Source organism: Trichosurus vulpecula, chromosome 4 (assembly GCF_011100635.1).
Source record: "Trichosurus vulpecula isolate mTriVul1 chromosome 4, mTriVul1.pri, whole genome shotgun sequence".
Taxonomy (NCBI): domain Eukaryota; kingdom Metazoa; phylum Chordata; class Mammalia; order Diprotodontia; family Phalangeridae; genus Trichosurus; species Trichosurus vulpecula.
Genome location: NC_050576.1, coordinates 3,226,178 through 3,248,790, shown reverse-complemented (window position 1 = coordinate 3,248,790; position 22,613 = coordinate 3,226,178). Strand labels below are relative to the sequence as shown.

The window sequence follows — 22,613 nt, the reverse complement described above, 5'->3', positions numbered from 1 at the left end:
TGGAGACTGGGAGGGATGGGCAAATGCAGCATTCATTTCTCACCTCTTGACCTTGACTCTCTGTTACCCCCATGATCCTTCTGACTGCTCATCCAGAGGCAGGATCTCTCACAGATGAGTATAGCTGAGCAGAGCCTATAATCATTCCACTAGACTTCTGATTAAATCAGCCTGGCCCGTGGCCTGGAGAATAGGAACTCGGGGAAAACCAGAGCCTTGTGGAGCCAGAAGGGCCCTTTTCTAGTGACTAGCTGAAACCTCTCATTTATCTGGGCCCAGAGAAGCAGAATCACCATCCATAGGTGACCCAGATGGCCTGTGGTACAGAGGAGAAACAAAGCGAGCTTGGGGCCATCATAGACCCAGAACAGGAAGGGACCCAGGAGCAGCCCCATTTTCCAGGGAGTGATGAGAAGAGTGCAGCTGGTTTGCCCAGCGTCCCATAGGTTCCACTTTCACCAGAACCAATGCTCTTTCCTCAACTTGCCCCCCAAGTCTTTTAAGCTCCAAGATGAAGGGGAAGAAACAAGACCCTCCCTCACTCCCTCACTCTAGGCAATCACCACGATACTTTTGATGCAGATGGAACCTCTTTCTTTCTCAAGGCAATAAGTTAAGGGGCATTTCAGAAAAAGAAGCATTGTCTTCAGCTGCGTGTAGCACCTTGAAGAGAGATTTTTGTGGTGACCGGGAGCAGAGTTGGAACTAGGCAAGGCAATCAGAGCTATGCCTTAGGGTGTTCAATTCAGAGATTTCTGATAGCACTTGCAACTCTTTGGCAATATTGAAACAATCGAATTTAGCACCTGTTAGCAAGAAAAATTAGTTAAAATTGGAAGCTAACTGTTGGTGGTGCTTCCCTACCCTGCCCCACTCCATACTTCCTGGAGGCTGAGCCCCAGGGGAGCTCCTCCCTGGCTTGGGGTGCCTCATGCCCTGATTTCCTCTGGGCACTCTCTTCAGTAGCAGCCTGGTTCTGCCTCAGTTCCCCCTGCTGCTGTCCCTCAAGGGAATGTGAGGTAGTCTTCTCAAATGCACACCTGTCTAGTGATGGTTCTGCCCTTCTCGGCTGTATGATAGACGCTTAATGTTCCTAAATCATGGTTTTTCCCTGCAATCATTCAGTGGTTAGGGATGCCAGGCATCCAAGATGGTCTCCGTGGAAAGGGAAGTGACCTAGAACCCCAACAAGGGAAGCACTCAGATTTGGGAAGTTGGGGTGGGCCCTGAAACCTCAGTCAGCCAAGACTCTAGCTTGGATCATCCACTTTTCAGGATCAATTTTGCTTTATTACTATTTAAACTAGTTTGTAAATCAGTAGAGAAATACTTTTTTTAGTTCTTTGTGAAAATAGGATTGGGCCCAAATTCAGATCCACATTTCTTTTGTTTGGCCAACATGCATAATGTCCATATGCATTTAGTGTAACAGCCAAGATTGGAGGCACCTTGCTACACTCTGTGCCAACATTGGTGGCCACATCACAGCCTCTTACTTTCAGAAAATGAACAGGGAAACAGCCAGGTGTGATTGTGAGATTCCAGCCACTATCCCTCAGGTCAGCAGGGAGGACTATGGAGTTAACTGTTCTCCCAAGCCCTGGAAGGAAGCCCATTTCAGGAAGCTTTCCTCGGCAGGTAACAAAGAGGGAGAAAGGCGTTAACCCAGGGCCAGAGGCAGCCATCCAGTGGGAGATGGAAGAATCATCTTCCTTTAAGGTAAGTTTGGGAAAGAAGGGGGAAAAGTTGGCTTCAACCTTAAAATACGGTGGAACTAAGGCACAGATGGTGCCCCAATGAAGAACTCCGAAGTGTGAGTGAGAAGACGCCTCGAGTCTTCCAAACCAGTTTTGTGATCATTCCTCCCAGGCAGAAAGAGGAAGTCTGTGCTGGACACACAGAGAGGACCAGGAGACCCACATAGCAATATCAGCTTTGTCCCAAAGAGAATGACAGTAGAATCCATTTTCCTCATGCCCGAAGTTGCCACAAACACAGCTTTGCCGCCTAAGAAATGGGCTCAGAGCAGGCTTTGCCGAAAGCGTTTTCAGTAATCCTCGAGGGGAGACTTCTATCACATTTCACATCGACAGGGTTTTACTTGAATATCTCACTGAAATGGACTTCCTAGGGAATCATCACCACACAATTCCAACACAATTTGAAGAGGACGATAGGCCAGGGTGGATGGTCAGAACACGGCCATGGGGCCACATTTGCACATTTTGTACCATATGCTGGTTAACGATGAGTTGATCTTTTTTATGGCTAATTGGTTCTACATTTGTAGTGCTTTTAGAAATTGCCTGAATATTCTTGACAAATATACACTTATTAAAAAGGAGAGCAAGACAGAGACAGAGAGATAGAGAGAGGCAGAGATAGAGACAGAGAGAGAGAGAGAGAGAGAGAGAGAGAGAGAGAGAGAGAGAGAGAGAGACAGAGACAGAAACAGAGACAGAGAGAGAAAGAGAGAGATGGGGAGAGGGGGAGAGAGAGAAAGACAGGGAGAGAGAGAGATTATTAAAGGTGCACTAAGGGGAAACAGCCAACTGAGTTAGAAAGGTCATTAAAATTTTAAGCTAGAGATATTTATTTTTAAAAAATGCTTGGCTTTTACCCCTTGATCCTCAGGAGGGGCAGCAGCCTCAAAGGAAGCCCCTTCTTCGCACAGTGGCTGCTATTACCAGATTCCTGTCTCCTCGGCATAAAGAGCTAGGTGCTCTTTGCCCATCATTCCAAAGCATGGTTTCTAAATCTGGTTTGGTGTACTCATTCAAAGTCTCCTTGGGAGTGGGTAACCCTGTGTGGAAGCTTTTATTCCTCTCCCTTGGCTTGCTTCTTGCCCAGAATCTGAAGCAGCTTCGGGGACATGTAGTATGGTTTTTCTATGCTTCCATCATTTCTCTCCAGATCTTCACCTGGATATGCAGCAAACAGCAGCAAGCAACCATAAGGATGTTTTTAGAATAAAAGAATACAACAGGGGAAAATGAAGAGAGACCAATGTTATAAAGTTAAAAGAAGGATGGGTTAATCAAAAGTAGGTCGCTGAGGCATCATCTGTGCCCCTTGGTTCTCCCCTTCCCCACTATGGTGCTTGGGCTTCTGGGTGTGGGGTGGGGCTAGAGCTGCAAGATCTCACCTAGTTGGGTAGTGCAGTGGATAGAATTGTAGGCCTGAAGTCAGGAAGATCAGAGTTCAAATATGGCTTCAGACACTGTGACCCTGGACAAGTCACTTAACTTCTGTCTGCCTCATTTTCCCCAGCTGTAAAGTGGTGGTAATAATAGCACCTACCTCCCAGAGTTGTTGGGGGATCCAATGAGACCATATTTGTAAGGCACTTAGCACAGTGTCTGGCACATAGTAAGCACCATATTAATGTTGGCTATCATTATTAGCTATTATGCTGGTGAATTTTTTACCACACCTGTGACTTCCCTGGCATAAGGAACTCCTAGTGAAGAAATTCTCTCCCTGAATTCAAGTGCCTAACTGCCCTGCAGTTTCTCATACTAGGTGTTAAGGGGACACCAAGAGATTAGTGACTTGTCCAGGGTCAGCATGCATCTGAGGCAGGATTGAAACACAGGTCTCCCTAACTCCACTAGCTAGCCCTCTATCCACTATGCCAAGCTGCCTTTCAAAAATCATGAATGGCTATTATAGCAATTAGAATAGCTATTCCAATGCTATTTGAATATTTAAGTATGATAATGATTATAATAGCTATTCAAACTACATTTTTGAGTCTGTCAATGACCTTCCTCTAATGCAAAGGACACAAGCTGAATTTATTCTTTCTCACCCGTCATTCAGTTGCTCTCACTTTCTTTCCTTAGCATACCATTAGCCAAACTGGGTTCTGCCTGCTTGGGCATTCACTTTGGCCCACGCTTCTCCTCCTATTGGCACCTGAATTCTAGGAGATGCTGACTTCCCTAGGAGTGTGTGTGGGGGAAGGAGTGGGGGTGAGGTGGGGAGGAGGAGATGTCGTATAAGGTATTGGCCCAATAGCTTGAAGGGTGTGAAGAAATGTCTTCAAATAGAAGGCATTTTTGAAAATACCCATAATTTTTGGCAGCAAAGGAGATAAAAATAAGGCAGACTCATACAGTCAGGACCTGGCCTGGAAGACAGTCTACAAGTTGTGATTGCCAAGTACAATGTTGCCTGTAGGAATAGCTGGTATAGGGAAGAGAAACCCAATCTAATCTACCTTGTTCTTTATTCTTCAAGACAAGAGTCTCTAAAAGAGAACCATTCATGTTTAGTACAAAGAGGAGATTAAAGTGGGAATTCAATCTGGTTTTTGTGGAGTTGGCATTTCATTAATAAAGATGGCAGGATGAAGAGGAAGTCAGGGTGAGGGAGTGAAAGGCAATTCTCATTGCCCAAACTGAATATTCCTTGCCAAACATACAGTCTGCCAAAGAGGGTTCCAAAGGAGTAAGTCTTTAAACATTTGCTGCTCTGCTTTGGAGAGAAGCCACACTTACAACCTGGGCTTGGAGTGAGCCAAAGGCATCTGAAGGCATCTGCCCCTCTATTTCTGACTCAGACTTGGGGGAGAGGAGGTGGATTTGTCCACAGTTTAGGTAACTGGTCACCGTCGTTCTTTCTGCCCCTGACCATAAATCTTACTTGCAACTTTGCCCATCATAACATATGATGCTATGCTTTTTTCTTTCTTTGTACTCCCACTATATTAATCCAGTGCCTACCACAAAATGAATGCTTTTTGAATGACTGGCTTTCCTTGGCTATAATTATACTCCCCTAATAAGCAAATGCTAGTATGCTAACTGTAAACTGAGGCAAAATGAACAGAATAAGCAAGTCCAAGTCCAAATACATAGCTATTCAAAGGAAGAATCAGCAACTGAGCTCAAGGCTTCTAACTTCCTGGCTTCTGGACCCCTAGGTTGATGGACAGATGCACATAACGGAAAAGAAAGGTCAAGGTATTCCTTTACATATTAATTCATTCCATGTCAGCTCTATTCCTCTCTCCATCTAGCATGGGCTGAACTCAGAGATGGCTCAGAAGCAGTCACTTCTAAAGAAGAAAAGATGAGTCTTTGAGTCACTCTCTGATACGTGAAGGAAAGTGAATGGGAAAGAAGAAAGGGAAAGGTATACACAACTGGATGCGGAATTTCAGAGAATAGCAAGCAGAGATAGGCAGGTTTTCTTAAATGAGCAATTCAAAGAAATAGAAGAAAACAATAGAATGAGAAAGACAAGAGATTTCTTCAAGAAACTTAGAGATATCAGGGGACCATTTCATGTGAAAGGTGGACATGATAAAAGACAAAAGTGGTAGGGATTTAACAGAAGCAGGGATTAAGGTGAGGTGTCAAGAATACAAAGAAGAACTATACGAGAAAGATCTTAACACCACCAATAACCACGATGGTGTGGTTACTGATCTAGAGCCAGACATCCTGGAGAATGAAGTCAAGTGGACCTCAGGAAGCATTGCTCACAAGAAGGTTAGTGGAGGTGATAGAACTCCAACTGAGCTATTTAAAATCCAAAAAGATGATGCTGTTAAAATGCTACACTCAATATGCCAGCAAATTTGGAAAACTCAACAGTGGTCACTGGATTGAAAAAGATCAGTTTATGGCCCAATCCTAAAGAGGGCCAAAGAATGTTCAAATTATGGAACAATTGTACTCATTTCACATACCAGCAAGGGCATACTTAAAATTCTGCAAGCCAAGTTTCAGCAATATGTGAATTGACAATTCCCAGAAAAGCAGGGTGGTTTTTTGAAGAGGCAGAGGAATTAGAGACCAAATTGTCAGTATTTGCTGGATTATGGAGAAAGCAAGGGAGTTCCAGAAAAAAACATCTGCTTCTATTTCATTGACTACACTAAAGACTTTGAGTAGATCACAACAAAATGTGGCAAGTCCTCAAAAAGATAGGAGTGTCAGATCATCTTACTTGTCTCCTGAGGAACGTGTATGTGGGCCAAGAAGCAACAGTTTGAACTGAACATGGAACAACTGATTGGTTTAAAATCAGAAAAGGAGTACAACAAGGTTATATGCTGTTCCTTTGTTTAACTTAAATGCAGAGTGCATCATGTGAAATGCCAGAAGAAATATCAACAATTTTAGATATGCAGATGCTACTACTCTGATGGCAAAAAGTGAAGAGTAAATCAGAAGCCTCTTGATGGTGGAAGAGGAGAGGGCAAAAACTGGCTTAAAGTTTAACATAAAAAAACTAAGATCTTGGCAACTATTCCCATCACTTCCTGGCAAATAGAGGGTGAAGAAATAGAATCAGTGGTAGATTTTATATTCTTGGGCTCAGAGATCATTGCAGATGGTGGCTGTAGCCATGGAATTAAAAGCTATGACAAATCTGGACAGCACACTAAAAAGCAGAGACAACACCTTGCTGACAAATGTCTGTATAGTCAAAGCTGTGGTTTTTTCAGCAGCAATATATGGCTGTGAGAGTTGGACTATAAGGAAATCTGAGCAGTGTAGAATTGATGGTTTCAAATTGTGGTGCTGGAGAAGACTTTTGAGAGTCCCTTGGGCAGCAAGGAGATTAAATCAGTCAATACTTAAAGAAATTAATTCAGGCTATTCACTGGAAGGTCAAATATGGAAGCTAAAGTTTAAATACTTTGGCCACATATTGAAAAGATAGGACTCATTGGAAAAGATCTTGATGTTGGGCAAGATTGAAGGCAAAAGGAAAAAGGGATGGCAGAGAATGAAACTGATAGATAATATCATGAAAAAAATGAATGTGAACTTGAATAGACTTGGAGAGATAGTGGAGAATGGAAGGGTCTGGCATGCTATGTGTGGTCCAGGGGTCATGAAGAGTTAGATACAGCTGAAACACAACAACTGACATGCTGCTGATCATATCCACCCTATCAAACCACAGATTTGCCTTGAAACTTAAGAAAGACCAGGTTAATTATCTGTGGAGTCAGCTGAATTAATCAAATCATAAAATTATGTCCCAAAGAATTATGTTTTCTTTTGCCAAATTGAATAACCTTTCCTAATTCTGCTGAATAATTTTATTTGACAAAGATGACTAAGCAGGAGTTCCTGGAGGCTCTTAAATTCTCAGGCTAAAATTTAATCCATTTATTCAGTTTGTGATTCTGATGTGCTGTGAAAAAGGAGAGAATGGCATAGTGGATAGAGAGTTAGGAGCACCTGGGCTCAAGTTTTAAACCCCATCCACTGGCTATGTGATCCTACATAACTCACTTAATCTTTTAGGGACTTATGTAATACTCTAAGACTTTGAGTTGCAATAAGAGGGTGATGATCTGCATTGTCAGAGGGAGTTTCCTCAACTGGGAATTCCCTAAGCCAATGAAATTGCAAATTTAATCCCTATCATCTATCCCTATGAAAAAGAAACGTAATTATCTGAGATTCCCCTCCTCCATTTTTTAGTCAGTGACTAATCTGGGAAAGCTTAGGGCACTTCCAGAGCCCTTCAGGAATTGATCATTGCAGCATGGTGGCAGAGCCAAATTCAATTCCCTATGAATCTTATTTTTGGATAGAGTGATACAAGAGAAAATCTGGCCCTATGTGACCTTGGAACCAGTGAGAGCCCGACATTAGCATAGACTCCCCAAAAGAAAGTCTGTCGTGAAAGCAGGGAGGCCAAGTCCTTCTATCCATTGTTGAATGGTTCTGGTGGCCAAAGCCATCCATTAGCATAAATTGGAAGATATTTTTTAAAGTACAATGGAATGGCTGAGATAATCCAACCCCTGGGAACCCAAGAATCATGGCAGCACTTTACAATACTCCTGTGTGCTGTTGTTACTGTTGCAAAGGAAACTCTGTTAAGCAATTTCTTATTCTAACCAAAACTTCATTTTATCTTGCAGTCATGTCATGGCAAATCTGTAAGCTGCCTGCCAAGGACTTGGCTAGCCATATTCTCACCATCACTCGATGGCTCCCCAGCTACATCCCAACCTGAACTCCAAACAGTCAGGTGCTAAATACTTACAGAAGCAGAGGAAAAGGGTATCGACACACATTCCAAAGACACTGAAGAAGCCATGGGCGATGAAATAAGACCCCAAAACTATCATCTGGAAGCAGATAGAACAGAGGGGAAACTGCGTCATCGAGATTGTCCTAAGAAGCAAATATGAAAGGTTCAATATACTGTGTGTCCAGAATGAACCCTTGGAAGCAGGTGATCAATGCTTTCCATTTACTCATTGAAGGTTCAGCTTTGACCTCTGCAGGAGGTCTTTTCTGATTCCCCTCACTTGTTATTGTCCTCCATATAACCTTGTGTGTGTATGTATATGATACATATTTTATATACTTAAATATACATTGTTTGGCTCGACCCTAATAGAATGGAAGCCCTTTGAGGACAGGGCCTGTTTCATTTTTGTCTCTGTATGCCCAGCCCCTCACTCAATGACTGGCACATAGAAAACATTGAGTGAATAAGTGAGTTCTGCATAGGATACTGTCATGAGATTTGAATCTCAAAGATTTGATTGCTCCCTAACTTGCAACACAGAGGACAAAAGATTCAATAAGGAGTTTCCTGGCTTGTTTGGTCCCAAGTTTCTCAGAAACACTCCATTTCCCAAAGGAAGCCATTCATTTTCATGTCTATTCACATTGTTTCCATTGGGCTTTCAGTTTGAAGATACTATTCATTCCCACATATTTGAACGTGGGTTCTGTGGAGCTCACTCACAAGTCACTGGTCTCAACCCTCTCCTCTTCAGCATCTTTCTTCTCCAAAATATTCAGGTCCACTCTTAGGTCATGCAGTAAGTCAGGAGTAGGATCAGAACATCTAGAATCAGAGCTGCAGGGCCATAGAGGCCATCTGGTCTGAGCTGCTTCATTTTATAGAGAACAAAACTGGCCCATGGTAAGTAACTGACTTGTCCAAGGTCATTTAGGCAGTAATGAGCAGAGCTGGCATTTGAACTAAGATGCTGAGTTTAAACCCAGTGGTTGGTTCACTGTTCCACACTGCCCCCTAGAGGGTAGAATAGTCACACCATTGATTGTTGGAAAAGAAGACAGAAGCAATGATCGACCCTTTTATTAGTTTTGCATTAGACTAACTGTGTAGGATTGGAACATGCCAAAGAAGGGGTATCTCCTGCTCAGCATCTGGTAGGTTTTGCAATTACAGATGGGGAAAAGGGGCCCTTTCTGATGAGAGTGTGTGTGCATTTATATGTGTTAGAAATAATGAGATCACCAGTACTTTAAAATGTTACATTAGGATTGTCAAGCCAATCTAAAAAGTTGTAAGGGCACTCTGGCTGTTTGAGCACCGAGCTTCTGACATTTGAACAAGATCTCGCACAGGCTTGGATTCCAGGCAACAAGAACCTGGTGACAGTGTATGGACACCAGCTTTGGAAGTGTAGGGAACAGGAAGGCTAATTGGGAAGTGTGGTGTGAGTGTATGCGTGCGTGTGCATGTGTGTGTGTGTGCGTGTGTGCGCGTGTCTATGCATCTGTGTGTGCATTGTGTGCATGTGTGTGCGTGTGTGTATGTGTGTGTGTCTGTGCGTCTGTGTGTATGTGCGTGTGTGCGTGCATGTGTGTACATGTGTGTGTGCATGTGTGTGGATGTGTGCGTATGTGCGTGTGTGTATGTCTGTGCATCTGTGTGTGTGCATGTGTGTACGTGTGTGCATGTGTGTGGGGATGTGTGTGGATGTGTGTGCGTGCGTGTGTGCGTGCACGTGTGTACCTGTGTGTGCATATGTGTGTACATGTGTGTGTGTGCATGTGTGTGTGTGGTGCTTTAAGGTGTGGAAAAATCCTTTCCATGTTCACATATTTCATCCTCATGACAAACAACTGAAGTAGGTGCTATTATTGTCCATTAGACAGATAAGGAAACTGAGTCTGAGGTTGAATGACATGCTCAGGATCATACAGCTAATAAAGTCTAAGGCATGATCTGAACTCAGCTCTTCCTGACTCCAGGTCCAGCGCTCTATCCCCTGTGCTGCCACCTAGCTGCCTGGAAGCCATGTTCCTTCAAAGTCAAGTGTGGCAGCGCATGTCGGAGTCAATTCCAGTGAATTAAGACCTACTCTAATGAGCTCAGCATGTGCACTGTTGTCTATACAACACCAATGCAGAATCGCCTAATGGAAAAATCGCTGGCTTTGGCCCCACAGCGCCTGGGTTCAAATTCTGCCACAACTACTTGCCTCCCGTGTGATCTTGGACAGTCACATAGCATCTTTCTGCCCCCACCCTCTCATCTGTTAAATGAAGGGGCTAGGATAGATAACCTCCAATTTCCCTTACAAGTCTAAACCTATGGCCCTATTCAACAGATTTGGTCAATGAAGTGAAAAAAATTCAGAGAAACCAGGCATTTCGATGAATGAACCAATGAATTCTTTATCTCATCACAAGAGTGAATGAGTGGAAAACAAAGTTTGTACCAAGCCAGCCTAGAGCTGCAACCATAAAAGTATGGGCTACAAGCTCTACTTGGTATGCTGGGAGATGTGGGTCATTAGATTATTCCAGACAGAAGAAAATTTGCTATTACTTTAGTAGATTTTTATATACATAGCATGCATTGTTATACATAAGTTTAGTATTCTTAAAATCAACCCTAAATGCCTACTCTATAGACACACTAACCTTCAAACACTTCAGGCCTTGAGCTTGGCCAAGAAGCAATGAAATGACTGTTTTTGAAGAGACAGCACATGTGTGAGTCTCTGAACTTGCTTGGGGTGTCGGAACTTAGCTTTAGTGTGTCTCCAAGAAGTGAAGATAAAGGGATGCCCATCCATGGGGGAGTGGCTGAACAAGTTGTGCTATAGAAAGCTGATGGAATCCTAGTGTGCTCTACGAAAGGGTGAAGGGAACAGTTTCAGAGAAAAACAGGAAGATTTGCATGAACTGATACAGAGTAAAGGGAACACCCCAGGAGAACAATTTACACAATAACAACAATCTTTTCAGATAAATAACTTTGAAGGATGCCAAGAACTGTGACCAAAGCAACGATCAACTGCTAGTCCAGAGGACTGAAGATTAAACACGTTACCTACCTTCTGACAGAATGGTAATAGATTCAGGGTGGAGATTAAAACTTTTTTTTTTTTAACATGGTCAATGTAGAAGTTTGTTTTGCTTGACTATATGCATATTTGTTATAAGGAATTTAGGAATTTTTCTTTTGTAATGGAAGATAAAGCAGAAAAATAGAATTTTGTTAGCTGAAAAAATTATATATATGTATGTATATATCAAATTTAAAAATTCAATGTGCCTTTCTCACGGCAAAGAATACTGTGCTGTGAACAAAAAAAGGCTGAGAGCCTCTTGTTAAAGGTCTCTCAGGCAAAGAGTGAGGCTTTTGTTCTAAGTTTCAGACCAAGAAAAGAACCTTAATATGATTTTATCTTCAAAACATTTTAAGGATAATAACGAAGTTGTCAGGATGAAAACCGAAAGCACTATTTCCTATTATAGCGTGGGAGCAGGATTGCCCAGGGCCAGTGCCCCAATCATGATCTTACAAGTGGTGATTATTTGTCTGGGACTTTTAGAAACTCCATTGAATATGAATGTGCCTGCTGGAAATATTTCAGTGATGGAGGTTGTCTGACAAAGTTAATTGCCTGGCATAGTCAACTCTTCTTTAAATATCTGATACTGTCTCCAAAAGGACTAGGTTGTCTTGGACTCTTAGAAGATAGACTCGTCTGGGAGGTGCCATTCATTCTTTTATTAAGAGGAGAGGGGAGAGCAGAGCAGAATGGATTGCTGTTCTGGGTGAAACCATTGGCATGTTAAGATCCTTTTGGGAGAGGTGCCTTCCAAAGTCCCAGGGGACAGCACCCATCTCTGAAGTTATCTCATTAGGATGACTGGGGACAGAGAATTTGATGTGCGGTAGAATGAAAAGAACCCTGGGCTTTGAATCCTTGATCTAGAGCTGGAAGGGACCTCATAAGTCATCTAGGCCAACCTCATCATTTTACAAAGAAAGAAACTGAGGCCCCAAAGGTTACATGATGTGATCAAGGTCACATGCAGTAAGCATCAGAGGGAAGATTTGAACCCAGATTTCCCTGACTCCAGAGCTACTCTTTCCACTGAGCCACACTGTCTCCTTTAGGCATAGGGCCAAAGTTTGACTTTCCTCTCTGCCTCTTACCAACCATGGAACTAACTTGGACAAGTGACTGAACCTTTCCTGGCCTTCTTATATGTAGCCCTAACCCCAACCACACTAGTGCCTCCAAGGTTACAAGGTTACCTTTGTTTTTTTTTTATTTCTATATGTCTTATACACACACACACACACACACACACACACACACATATACACATGTACCTATATCTATACATCCATATCTCTCTGTGTATCTCTCTTTGCCTCTTTCTGTCTCTTTCTCTCTCTGTATACATATCTACACACAAACATGTAAATATATGTAAGTACACACACACACACACACACACACATATACACTTTCCCCAAATATTTGGAGCTAGAAAAGACCTCAGAGATACTGAGTCTAACCTTCTCTCTCCTATTAGAAGGTAAGCTCGACGTGGACATGGAATCTCTTGCAAGATTTTGTCTTTCTATTACCAGTATTTTGCATTGTCTGGTATACAGTAGATGTTCAATAAATGTTTACTGATCAGTGGCAGGGTTAGACGATAGCACCTCAACGGTCCCTTTAGATTTTATACCCCTAATCTTGTGATCTCCTGATTACTGACACCACCACCATCCCCATCCCCCATAAACACATATGGACAATACACACTAAGGCTAAAGTAACAATGAAAATAGGGTACAGTTCTGTTATTATTATTATTATTATTATTAGCCTATTGTAGGTCCCATGCCTCAGACAGCATTACAGTAACGATTCTTTGCACACGATGACTATAAACTGGTTAATTTAATCTTCATGGAAAGCTCTAGGAATCCTAGGGTCATAGATTCAAAGTTGGAAGGACACTGGGAGGTGATGTAGTTCCACCCTCTTGATTCATCATCATACAATCATAGATCAATACAGATTAGCCATAGATGGCTGGAATCTCAAAGGTCACCCACCTATCCCAACCCTTTCATTTGACGGGAGCAAACTGAAGGCCAGAAGGGGAAGTGATATACTTAGTCAAGGCAACACAGAGAGTAAGGCTCCAGTGACAATGTGGGCTCTGAAGCCAGGTCCTTTGATACCAAGCCCTTCCTCATGCCCCACCCTGCCTCCCATTCTATAAAGCTCCAGGGCATGCAGCTCTTCCTTACCAACAGAGGCACCCAGTAATAATTCAGTGTTGGTGCTGTGAGCGGGAGTTTTTTCGTGAAGAACATAAAGCCCAGGACTCCTATTAAAACAAGAAGATGATTATTCATTTGCACGGGGGTGTCCCTTTCATAGCAAGGCTGCTTCACGAAGCACTCCCATTCCCTCTATCTGTAGATTACTTACCTATACCCAAAGAAATAAGCAGCTTCCCCATCCATAACAAGAAATCTGTCACTGTGTCCAACACGGCAACTCTGCATGACAGAGAAGTGAGAAAATAACCCTCAAAACCACCATGCCTCGTTCGATGTGCATTTCTGCAGGGTCTTTGGGATTCACAGAGGGCAGGGGGGAGGAATCATGCAGGCATCCAGCTAAACGCATCTTGCCAAACATTTGGTCTGACAAAAGATGGATGTCCAGGATGAATCTGGGGCCCAGAGATGGAGCTGAATAATGTTAATGCATTAAACAGAAGACAGCTTTTCAGGACACATCAGGAACGTTCTTGATGTCATGCTGTTTTCCCAGCAACAATTCTGCTACTAAGGATACAATGAGACTTAAGAATATTTGGTGGCTATAGTAGTCATTCCCTTTGGACCATCTAGACCTTCCTAGCCTCCTGTAATTTTATTTTTTTCTTCCTTAATCATCAACTTCTGTCATTTACTATTTGATGAAGATGATGTAGTGGTGCAGCTAGAACGTAAAGGCAGCCAAGGTAGTAACAAATGGGGAAAGTGAGGCAACTGGACAGAAGTATAGGGTAGTAATCAAGTTCCCAGAAAAGAACAGACATTAGACTGAAAGAAAAGGCAAATATTGAAATCTTTTGTTTGGCATAGTTATCTTGACATTGGTGCTTTTATTTGAATCTTACCTGATCGACATTAACTCTGGATTTTTTGGTCCAATGTTATCTCTAAATATATTGTTGTAGTTGCTGCACATATTGTTTTCTTGGTTCTCCTGACTTTATTCTGTAGACATCAGTTTATGTAGCTCTTTCCAGGCTTCTCTGTATTCAGCACACGCATCATGTTTTATAGCACAGTAATACGTCGTTACATTCATGTACCACAGTTTGTTTACACATTCCCCTATTGATGAGCAACTACTTTGTACCTAATTCTTGGCTATCACAAAAAGTGCTGCTCTAAATATTGGGGAACAGATGGGGACTTTTTTCTCTTCAATAATTTTCTTGGGACATAAGCCCAGTAATGGAGTCTCTGGTTCAAAGGGTATGGATATTTTGGTCACTTTATTTGAATAATTCCAAATTAACTGAGCCACTTCAAAGCCCCATCAACAATATTTCCATCTACTATCTTCCCACAACCCCTCCAACAATGATAGTTGCCATGGTTAAACCTCAGGGTCATATTGATTTGCATTTCTCTTACTAGTGACCTGGAGCATTTTTCATGAATATTGTGAATATTTTACAATTTTTTGAGATTCATTCACAATTCATATTCTTTGACCATTAATCTGTTGGAGAATGGATATTATGATGTATGTGTCTATACATAGTTTATATATCTTGCTACAAAACCTTGGTCGGATAAATCTGATAGAAAGAGTTTTCCCCCCATTTGATGCTTCCCTTCTTATCCCATGCATGTTGTTGGTGCAGAATCTTTTAAGTTTCAAGTACTTAAAGTTATCAATTTTATTTTTTAATTACTTTCATCTCTTGTTAGCACATCTCTTACCAATAGCCATGAGAGGTACGTGATCTTTCTCTTCTACTTTTTTTGCAGTGTAATCTTTAATATTAAGATCATGCATCCATTTACAATGTATTGTGAAGGATATGAATAAGCAGTTTGCAGATGAAGAAATTAAAGTTATTTAGTCATATGAAAAACTGCTCAAAATCACTATTGATTAGAGAAATACAAATTAAAACAACTCTTAGGTATATCACCTCACACCTATCAGATTGGCTAATATGAGAGAAAAAGAAAACGAGAAATGTTGGAGAAGATGTGGGAAAATGGAACACTAATGCATTGTTGGTGGAGTTGTAAACTGATCCAACCATTCTGGAGATCAATTTGGAACTATGCCCAAAAAGGTATAAAACTGCACACCCTTTGATCAAGCAATACCGCTACTAGGTCTGTATCCCAAAGATATCATAAAAGAGGGAAAAGAACCAGCATGTACAAAAATATTTATTGCAACTCTTTATGTGGTGGCAAAGAATTGGAAATTGGAGGGAGGGGGGATGTCCATCAATTGGGGAATGGCTGACAAAATTGTGGTATATGAATGTAATGTAATACTATTATTCTATAAGAAGTAAAGAGAAGGTGGATTTCAGGAAAAACTTGGAAAGACTCCCATGAACTGATGCTGAGTGAAGTGAACTGAACCAAGAGAACATTGTACACAGCATCACTGTGTCATGATTATCTATGATAGACTTAGCTCTTCTCAGCAATTCAATGATCCAAGACAATTCCAAGAGACTTGCACTGGGTCATGCTATCCTCATTCAGAGAAAGAACTATGGAATCTGAATGCAGATTGGAGCAGACTATTTTCACTTTTTGTTTTTTATTTCTTGTAGTTTTTCCCTTATATTCTGATTCTTCTTTCACAACATGACTAATGTGGAAATATGTTTATATATATTTGTATGATTATACATGTATAACATATCAGATTGCTTGCTGTCTTGGGGAGGGGGAGGGAAGTAAGGGAGGGAGAAAAATTTGAAACTCAACATTTTATAAAAAAGATGTTGAAAATTATTTTTACAGGTAACTGGGAAAAAATGAAATACTATTAAGCAAAAAAAGGGAATGTATTGTGGAATGGAGTATAAGGCACTAGTTTAAGCTTAAGTTCTGCCAGACTATTTTCCAGTTTTCCCATCAGTTTTTATCAAATAGGGAGTTTTTCCCCAGGCAATTTATGTTTTCCACTTTATCAAACATCGCCGTACTGAGTTCTCTTGTTTTTTTAATATCCTTTGTGTAGTCTGTTCCATTGATGTATTATGTAACCAATATCAAATGGTTTTGACCACTGCTGCTTCTTAATATGGTTTAAGGTCTAGAAGTGCTATTCCTTTGTCCTCCTTTGTTACTTCTTTTCTTCATTTTCCTTAATTTTGTAGATCTTTTGCTTTTCCAATTGAATTTTGTTATTATGCTATTGAGTTCCATAAAGTATCCCCTTGGTAATTTGATGAGCATAACAGTGAAAATGTAAATTAATTTTGATAGTTTGTCATTGTTATTATATCAGCCCAGCCTAGCCATGAGCACAGAACATGCCTTCACCTATTTACATTGTTCTTTATTTCTTTAATGAGCGTTTTATAACTGAATTTATACAAGTCTTTTGTATGCTTTGGGAGTTTCATCTTCAGAAATTTTATGCATTTCCTAGTTATTTGGAATGGGATTTCTTTCTATTATTGCTTCTTGTTTTTGTTATTATTGTATGTAAATGCTGATGGTTTCTGAGGATTTGTTTTTTAGCCTGCAACTTTGCTGAAACTGTTAGTTGTCTCAATTAATATCTTTGCTGAACACCTGGGGTTTTCCAAGTAAACCTTCATGTCATCAGCAAATAGACACAACTTTATCTTCTCTTTACATGTCTTTATTCCTTGAATTTCTTTCTTTTTTATTGCTGTTGCTAGTATTGCTAAAATTACATTAAATATTAGTAACCAGGGTGGTCATCCTTGCTTCACTCCTATATTTGCTGGAAAAGGTTCTATTGTAACCTTATTACCTATGATGCTTGCTTTTGGTTTTAGATATATGCTTCTTATTATATTCTTAAAAGTCCTTCCATGTCTATATTTTGTAGGGTTTTTAGCATAAAGGGTGTTGTACCTTGTCAAAAGCTTTTTCTATATCTATTGAGATGATACAGTTTGGGAAGTTTTGGTGTTTTATATGATTATATTGATAGTTTTCGTATCTAACTCTCCTTGCATCCATGGGATAAAGCCCACTTGATCACAATGAATGACTTCTTGGAGAAATCGCTGAAGTCTGTTTGATAGCATTTTGTTTAAAAAAAAAAAGAGTCAATGTTTATTAATGATAATGGCCTAGACTTTTCTTTGCTTTTAAAATATATATTTCCCAAATTTAAATATTAGGGATATATTTGTCTCATAAAAGGATTCTGGTAAGGGTCTTTCATTCTCAATATTTGAGAATAATTTGTGAAGTATGGGTACTAACTATTTTTTTACAAATTTGTTAGAATTTTCTTGTGAATCCATCAGGACCAGAAGATTTGTTTCTTGCATAGGTAGTTCTTTTATAATTAAATCCGTTTGTCTTTCGAAGCTCCAATTATTTAAAATCTAAATCTGCTCTTCTGATAGGTTGGATATTTCATATTTTGAAGTATTCTCTACTTCTTTTGTGTTCTCCATTTTGTTAGCGTGTAACTATGCAGAATATGTTCTGAGCACTCCCTTTATTTCATCTGCTTTGCCATGCTCATTTGCTGTTTTATTGACTTAACTTTCTGCTCTTCTTTTTACTCAGATTAGTTAAGGCTTTATAAATTTTATTATAAGAACTAGCTGTTAGTTTTATTCATCATTTATATGGTTATCTCATTTCCAATTAATTTTTCCTTTCCAATTTTACTATCTTTTCTTTTGTGCTAATTTTGTTTGTTCATTTGTTGTTTTCTAAATCTTTAATACATATTCAGTTCAATAATTGTCTCTTTTTCTATTTTATTACTAGGTCTTTGTAAGGATAAGATTTCCCTGCATAGGACTACTTTAGCTACATCCTAGAAATTTTGGCATATGTTTTCATCATTATCATTCTTAATCATTTCTATGATTTTTTCTTTGAGCCAGAGTATTTCCCTGTTGATTTATCTGTCCATGTTCCAGGTTTTGAGATTTTTACTCCTTAAATCTTTGATACTTTCAACTCTCCCCTCCCCCCATAATATACTTTATCACTCACATCCTAACTCCCTCCCCTCTGATTGTGGTTTTCTTGGGGGCTGGATCTCTAAGAGTCATAACCTAGGTCTTCGCCTTCAGGCTTTGTGGAGTGCCACATAGCCCCCACATGCATGGTGTCCTGTCCTGCTCCCTCTGTACCTCAATTCTCTGGCCTGGCATTGGCATTTTGGAACCTACTTTTTCTAGTACAACCAGTTCCGAATTTTGCAGCTAGGGTTTCTTCTCCAAAGGGTTGTGGCCAAACTGACTGTGGAGGCCTAAGCAAATTTGTGCATCCTGGAACCAGAGCCTTAATAGCCCTGGAAAGAGGGAGAGGGGACCAGAGTGTATGAGTGGGTTTTGACGACAGTTTGTTTCATATCCTTGGGTCTGCTAGGGCAGCCTTACTGGCAATAGCCAGAACAGAAACAATTGATATTTATGCTTGCTTTGAGCCATCAAAGCCCAAACAATAAGCAAGTGAGGCTTGAGCTGGGACCTGCTATTGGCTAATCAGTAAGAGCCAGAGTGATTTGGGTTTAATGGCTAGTCAAGTAGTTCCATTTGAATCCAGTGGGTTTTATCACAGCTGGGTTTCCCAGAGTTCTACTTCAAGAAATGATGAATGAAAAGTATGTAGTGGCAATGGGAATGGAGAGGAGGGGGTGAATGCAAGAGATGTTGCACTAGGACTTGGGAACTAATTATACAAGTTAGGGAGGATTAGGAAAGGTCAGAGATCACTTCCAAGGTTTGCAACATGGAAAATGGCATGACTGGTGGTACCACGGACAGGAAGAGCGGAAAAGACATGAGGCTGATTTTGAACATGTTGTGTTTAATGTGTTTAGGGAACATCCAGATGACCAAGTTCTGTAGGCACCTTCCTAGCTGGCATGGTCAAGAGAAAGGCAGACTTAAGAGTCAGGAAACCCTGAGTTAAAATCCTGCCTTAGACACTGACTAGCTGTGTGACCCTGAGCAAGTCATGTAATCTCTCTCATCTTTAGTTTCTCCACCTGTGAAATGGAAATAATAGTGATAGCCACCCACCTCCCAGGGCTATTGTGAGGACCAAATGAGATGAAATCTCTAAAAAGCTTTGCAGATCTTAAAACCTTATAGAAATGTGAATAATGATGCACCGGAGGATGGTGACGAGAGTCTTATTTCCTTAACTGAATCAGAAATTCTAAGAGCAAAGCCTGTCTTCTTCAACTCCCAACCTTCTCTAGTGCCCAATAGCACCTTATACATAAGCTGAGCTCCAACAGTCTTTGCTGACTGACTGACTGACTAAATGTTTCCACCAGGAAATGACCAACCATCGGTCCACCAACATCATTTTAGGTGCTTCCTCTATATGGGCCAGCCATCGTGCCAAGTGGTGGAGGTTCAAAGGAAGGCAAAGATGGTCCCTGCCCACAAGGAGCTTACATTCTAGTGTGGAAGACAACATGGAAGCAATTAGGTACATACACATACACACAGAGCAGATGGAAGGCAATCTCCTAGGGGAAATGTTACTGGTCAACAGAAAAGCTAGTCCAACAAATGCATGATGTGTGCCAGTGCCTAGAACATGGTGGGTGCTTTAAAAATGCCAGCGCTTGGCTGACTGCAAGGAGATCTCTAGCATCAAATCTGACCACTGACCTCAGCACGTTTCTCGTCACAAGCATGAAAGCATTTCGGGCTGCAGCGCAGAAGCTTTCTCCATATATTGCGATCTGCAGAAACACCAACCAAACATAAATGAGGTGATATTCTGGAGTCACAGTAATGCCCTCCTAAGAGCAGAGGTGAAATGGAGGGCATGAGAAGATGTAACGCCCACCTCCCTGTTTCCTTCTCGGTGGAAATCGGTGGGTTTTTTCAGTTTTTAGTTTTCTTTGGCAGGGGGAGTCCTGGGAATGAATGGGGTGTTCCTGAAGTTGGCATTTGTTCGTCATTGCCAACAATACTGCTGGTGGTCATGTAGACTCCGTGCTCTATGCAATTCATAGATAGAAATCCAGAGGAGGGCTTTTGAATTCTCTTTGTGTTAGGCCTCCTTTGGCACTCGGGTGGGACCTATTGAAGCCTTCTCAAAATCATGTATTTTAAAAGCAGAAAACTAAATACATGGGATAGCAAAGGATTTCAAAATATTAAAAAAAAAAAAAAAACAAAGAACAACCAAGGTTATGGAGCCCAGGTGCAAAGCCTTTGATCTAGACCGGGGCTCAGAAAGGTTTGAAGAGCCATTGATTTAGAGGTCATCTGACTCAATGTCCCCATGTTACAGCAGAAACTGAGGCTCAGAGTGGCCAAACGGCCTGCCCAATATCACACATCGCAAATAGCAGACCTAAGTCTGCCACTTATTTAAATGTTTGTCCTTAGTTAAGTCACTTTATTTTCAGTTTTCAACATTCATTTCCATAATATATTGAATTAAAAATTTTCTCCCCATCTCTGCCCTTTCCCCACCCCAAGATGGCATGTATTCTTCTGATTTGTTTTTTGCCAATTTCTTAGGTATTAATACTCATGCCGAAAATTTTACAATGAGCTTATAGAAGTTGGTTTGAGCTGGCTCCAGCATACCCTTGGCACATATACATATATGTGTGTTTATATATACATACATATTTTAATATACCATAACCAGGGCAAGAAAACATAAAATCTCAGTTTTGGCACAAATGAAAATGCCATAATGTATAGCTTTGCTCTCTGGAGGATGATCATTAAAAGCACCATTAAATGAAATTAAATAAACAATACTTGAATCTTGTGTGATATTCTTAAACCATAGGATCCCCATGGGACTAAAAGCAACAGCACCAATGGAGGTCCTTGTTATCCAAATGTCATTGTCTGCATGACTCTAGTTTGGTAATGACAGAACCCCACATAGCACAAATCCAGCTACTTACCATTATGTAGGCGTTTCTGTTTATAAACTTGAGCATTTTTTCCAAACACCAAAAACAGCATCGGAGGCAGAAGAGAATGAACTTAACAAGTGAATTTTGAGACCCTGTGGGAAGGCAAAACCAAAATCCATGAGCAGCTTGTAGCTAAATCCTGGGAATTTAAATGTCTAGGGATGTACAGCAAAATCAGTCTCAATGGAAGCCATGAATAGAAGACATACTCTGAGTGAGTGTATATACATCTGTGTCAAGGAGAGTCCAAGGTGAATTTCCATTGTTTTCAATTGAAAAGAGAGCTGGCCTTTCATCTAGGAGGACTGAGTTCAAGTCCCATTTCTGCCATTTCCTGGCTGTGTGATAAAGAGAAAGTCTCCTAGGCTCTTCATGCCTTAAACAACTCTCTAAGCCTCTATGTCACTAAGAAGATGCTGACTTCCACTGGCAGAGGGAGTTTTCTATACCAGTGGAAGCACATGTTCAGTCATTGGTCCCACCAACATCCTCTGTTTTCCAACAATGGCAACTCACAAAACGGCCACGAAATATAAAATGGGCCTCTGTCTGTTCTGGCTCCCTTCCACTTATGCAACGAGAGGCACAGGTTGGTAGAAAAGAAGAAGAGAGGGTCAAGAACCTCACTATTGAGATATTGATTTAACATTGGAGAACTGGAGACTCAAGGTATGACCATAGTCTAATGACCAATAAGTGGAGACTATAGGAGGAAGGAGTCACATTCATAGAGACATTTTTGCTAAATGGGAAATCACAAAATTGATATTTTTTAAAAAAATAATTTATTGCCAAATGGAAGGACAGCTCCCAGGTTCACCCCAGAATAATGGAGTGGGAAGAATTGGTTTCATCATGTAATCAAAAGCAACAAGAAACGATTTTTGGATTATTTGATGGACTTGTTTTGCAGGGCTCACAAAGAAAATAAGTAATTTTTATCTTTAAAAATATTATTTGGTGGGGCGGAGCCAAGATGGCGGCTGGTAAGCACGGACTAGAGTGAGCTCCGTACCCGAGTCCCTCCAAAAACCTATAAAAATGGCTCTGAACCAGTTCTAGAACGGCAGAACCCACAGAACAGCGGAGGGAGGCAGGGCTCCAGCCCAGGACAGCCCGGATGGTCTCTGGGTGAGCTCTATTCCACACGGAGCTGGGAGCTGGGAGCTGGGAACGGAGTGGAGCAGAGCCCAGCCTGAGCGGCGTGGACGATCCAGACCGGAAGCCGGGCGGAGGGGGCCCTAGCGCCCTGAATCAGTGAGCTGCGGCAATTACGAGACTTCTCAACCCACAAACACCAAAGACTGCGGAGAAGGTTAGTGGGAAAAGCTGCCGGAGTGGAAGGAGTTCGCGGTTCGGCTTCCAGCCCCGGGGGCAGCGGAGGTGGGGCAGCTACAGCTGCTGTTACTTC

At 41.2% G+C, this 22,613-nt stretch overlaps 1 protein-coding gene across 1 annotated transcript in view; it reads right to left on the bottom strand.

Moving 5' to 3' along the window:
• Positions 1–2,817: 2,817 nt before the first annotated feature.
• The window catches only part of SLC44A5 (solute carrier family 44 member 5), a 144,331-nt gene continuing 124,535 nt past the window's right edge, over positions 2,818–22,613 (bottom strand). The window contains exons 20-25 of the mRNA XM_036754157.1: positions 21,191–21,294; positions 19,926–19,999; positions 13,499–13,569; positions 13,315–13,394; positions 8,023–8,107; positions 2,818–2,921 (exon numbers count right to left, since the gene is read on the bottom strand). Coding sequence (XP_036610052.1) covers positions 2,818–2,921; positions 8,023–8,107; positions 13,315–13,394; positions 13,499–13,569; positions 19,926–19,999; positions 21,191–21,294 — 518 coding nt within the window. The remainder of the gene's footprint in view (positions 2,922–8,022; positions 8,108–13,314; positions 13,395–13,498; positions 13,570–19,925; positions 20,000–21,190; positions 21,295–22,613) is intronic.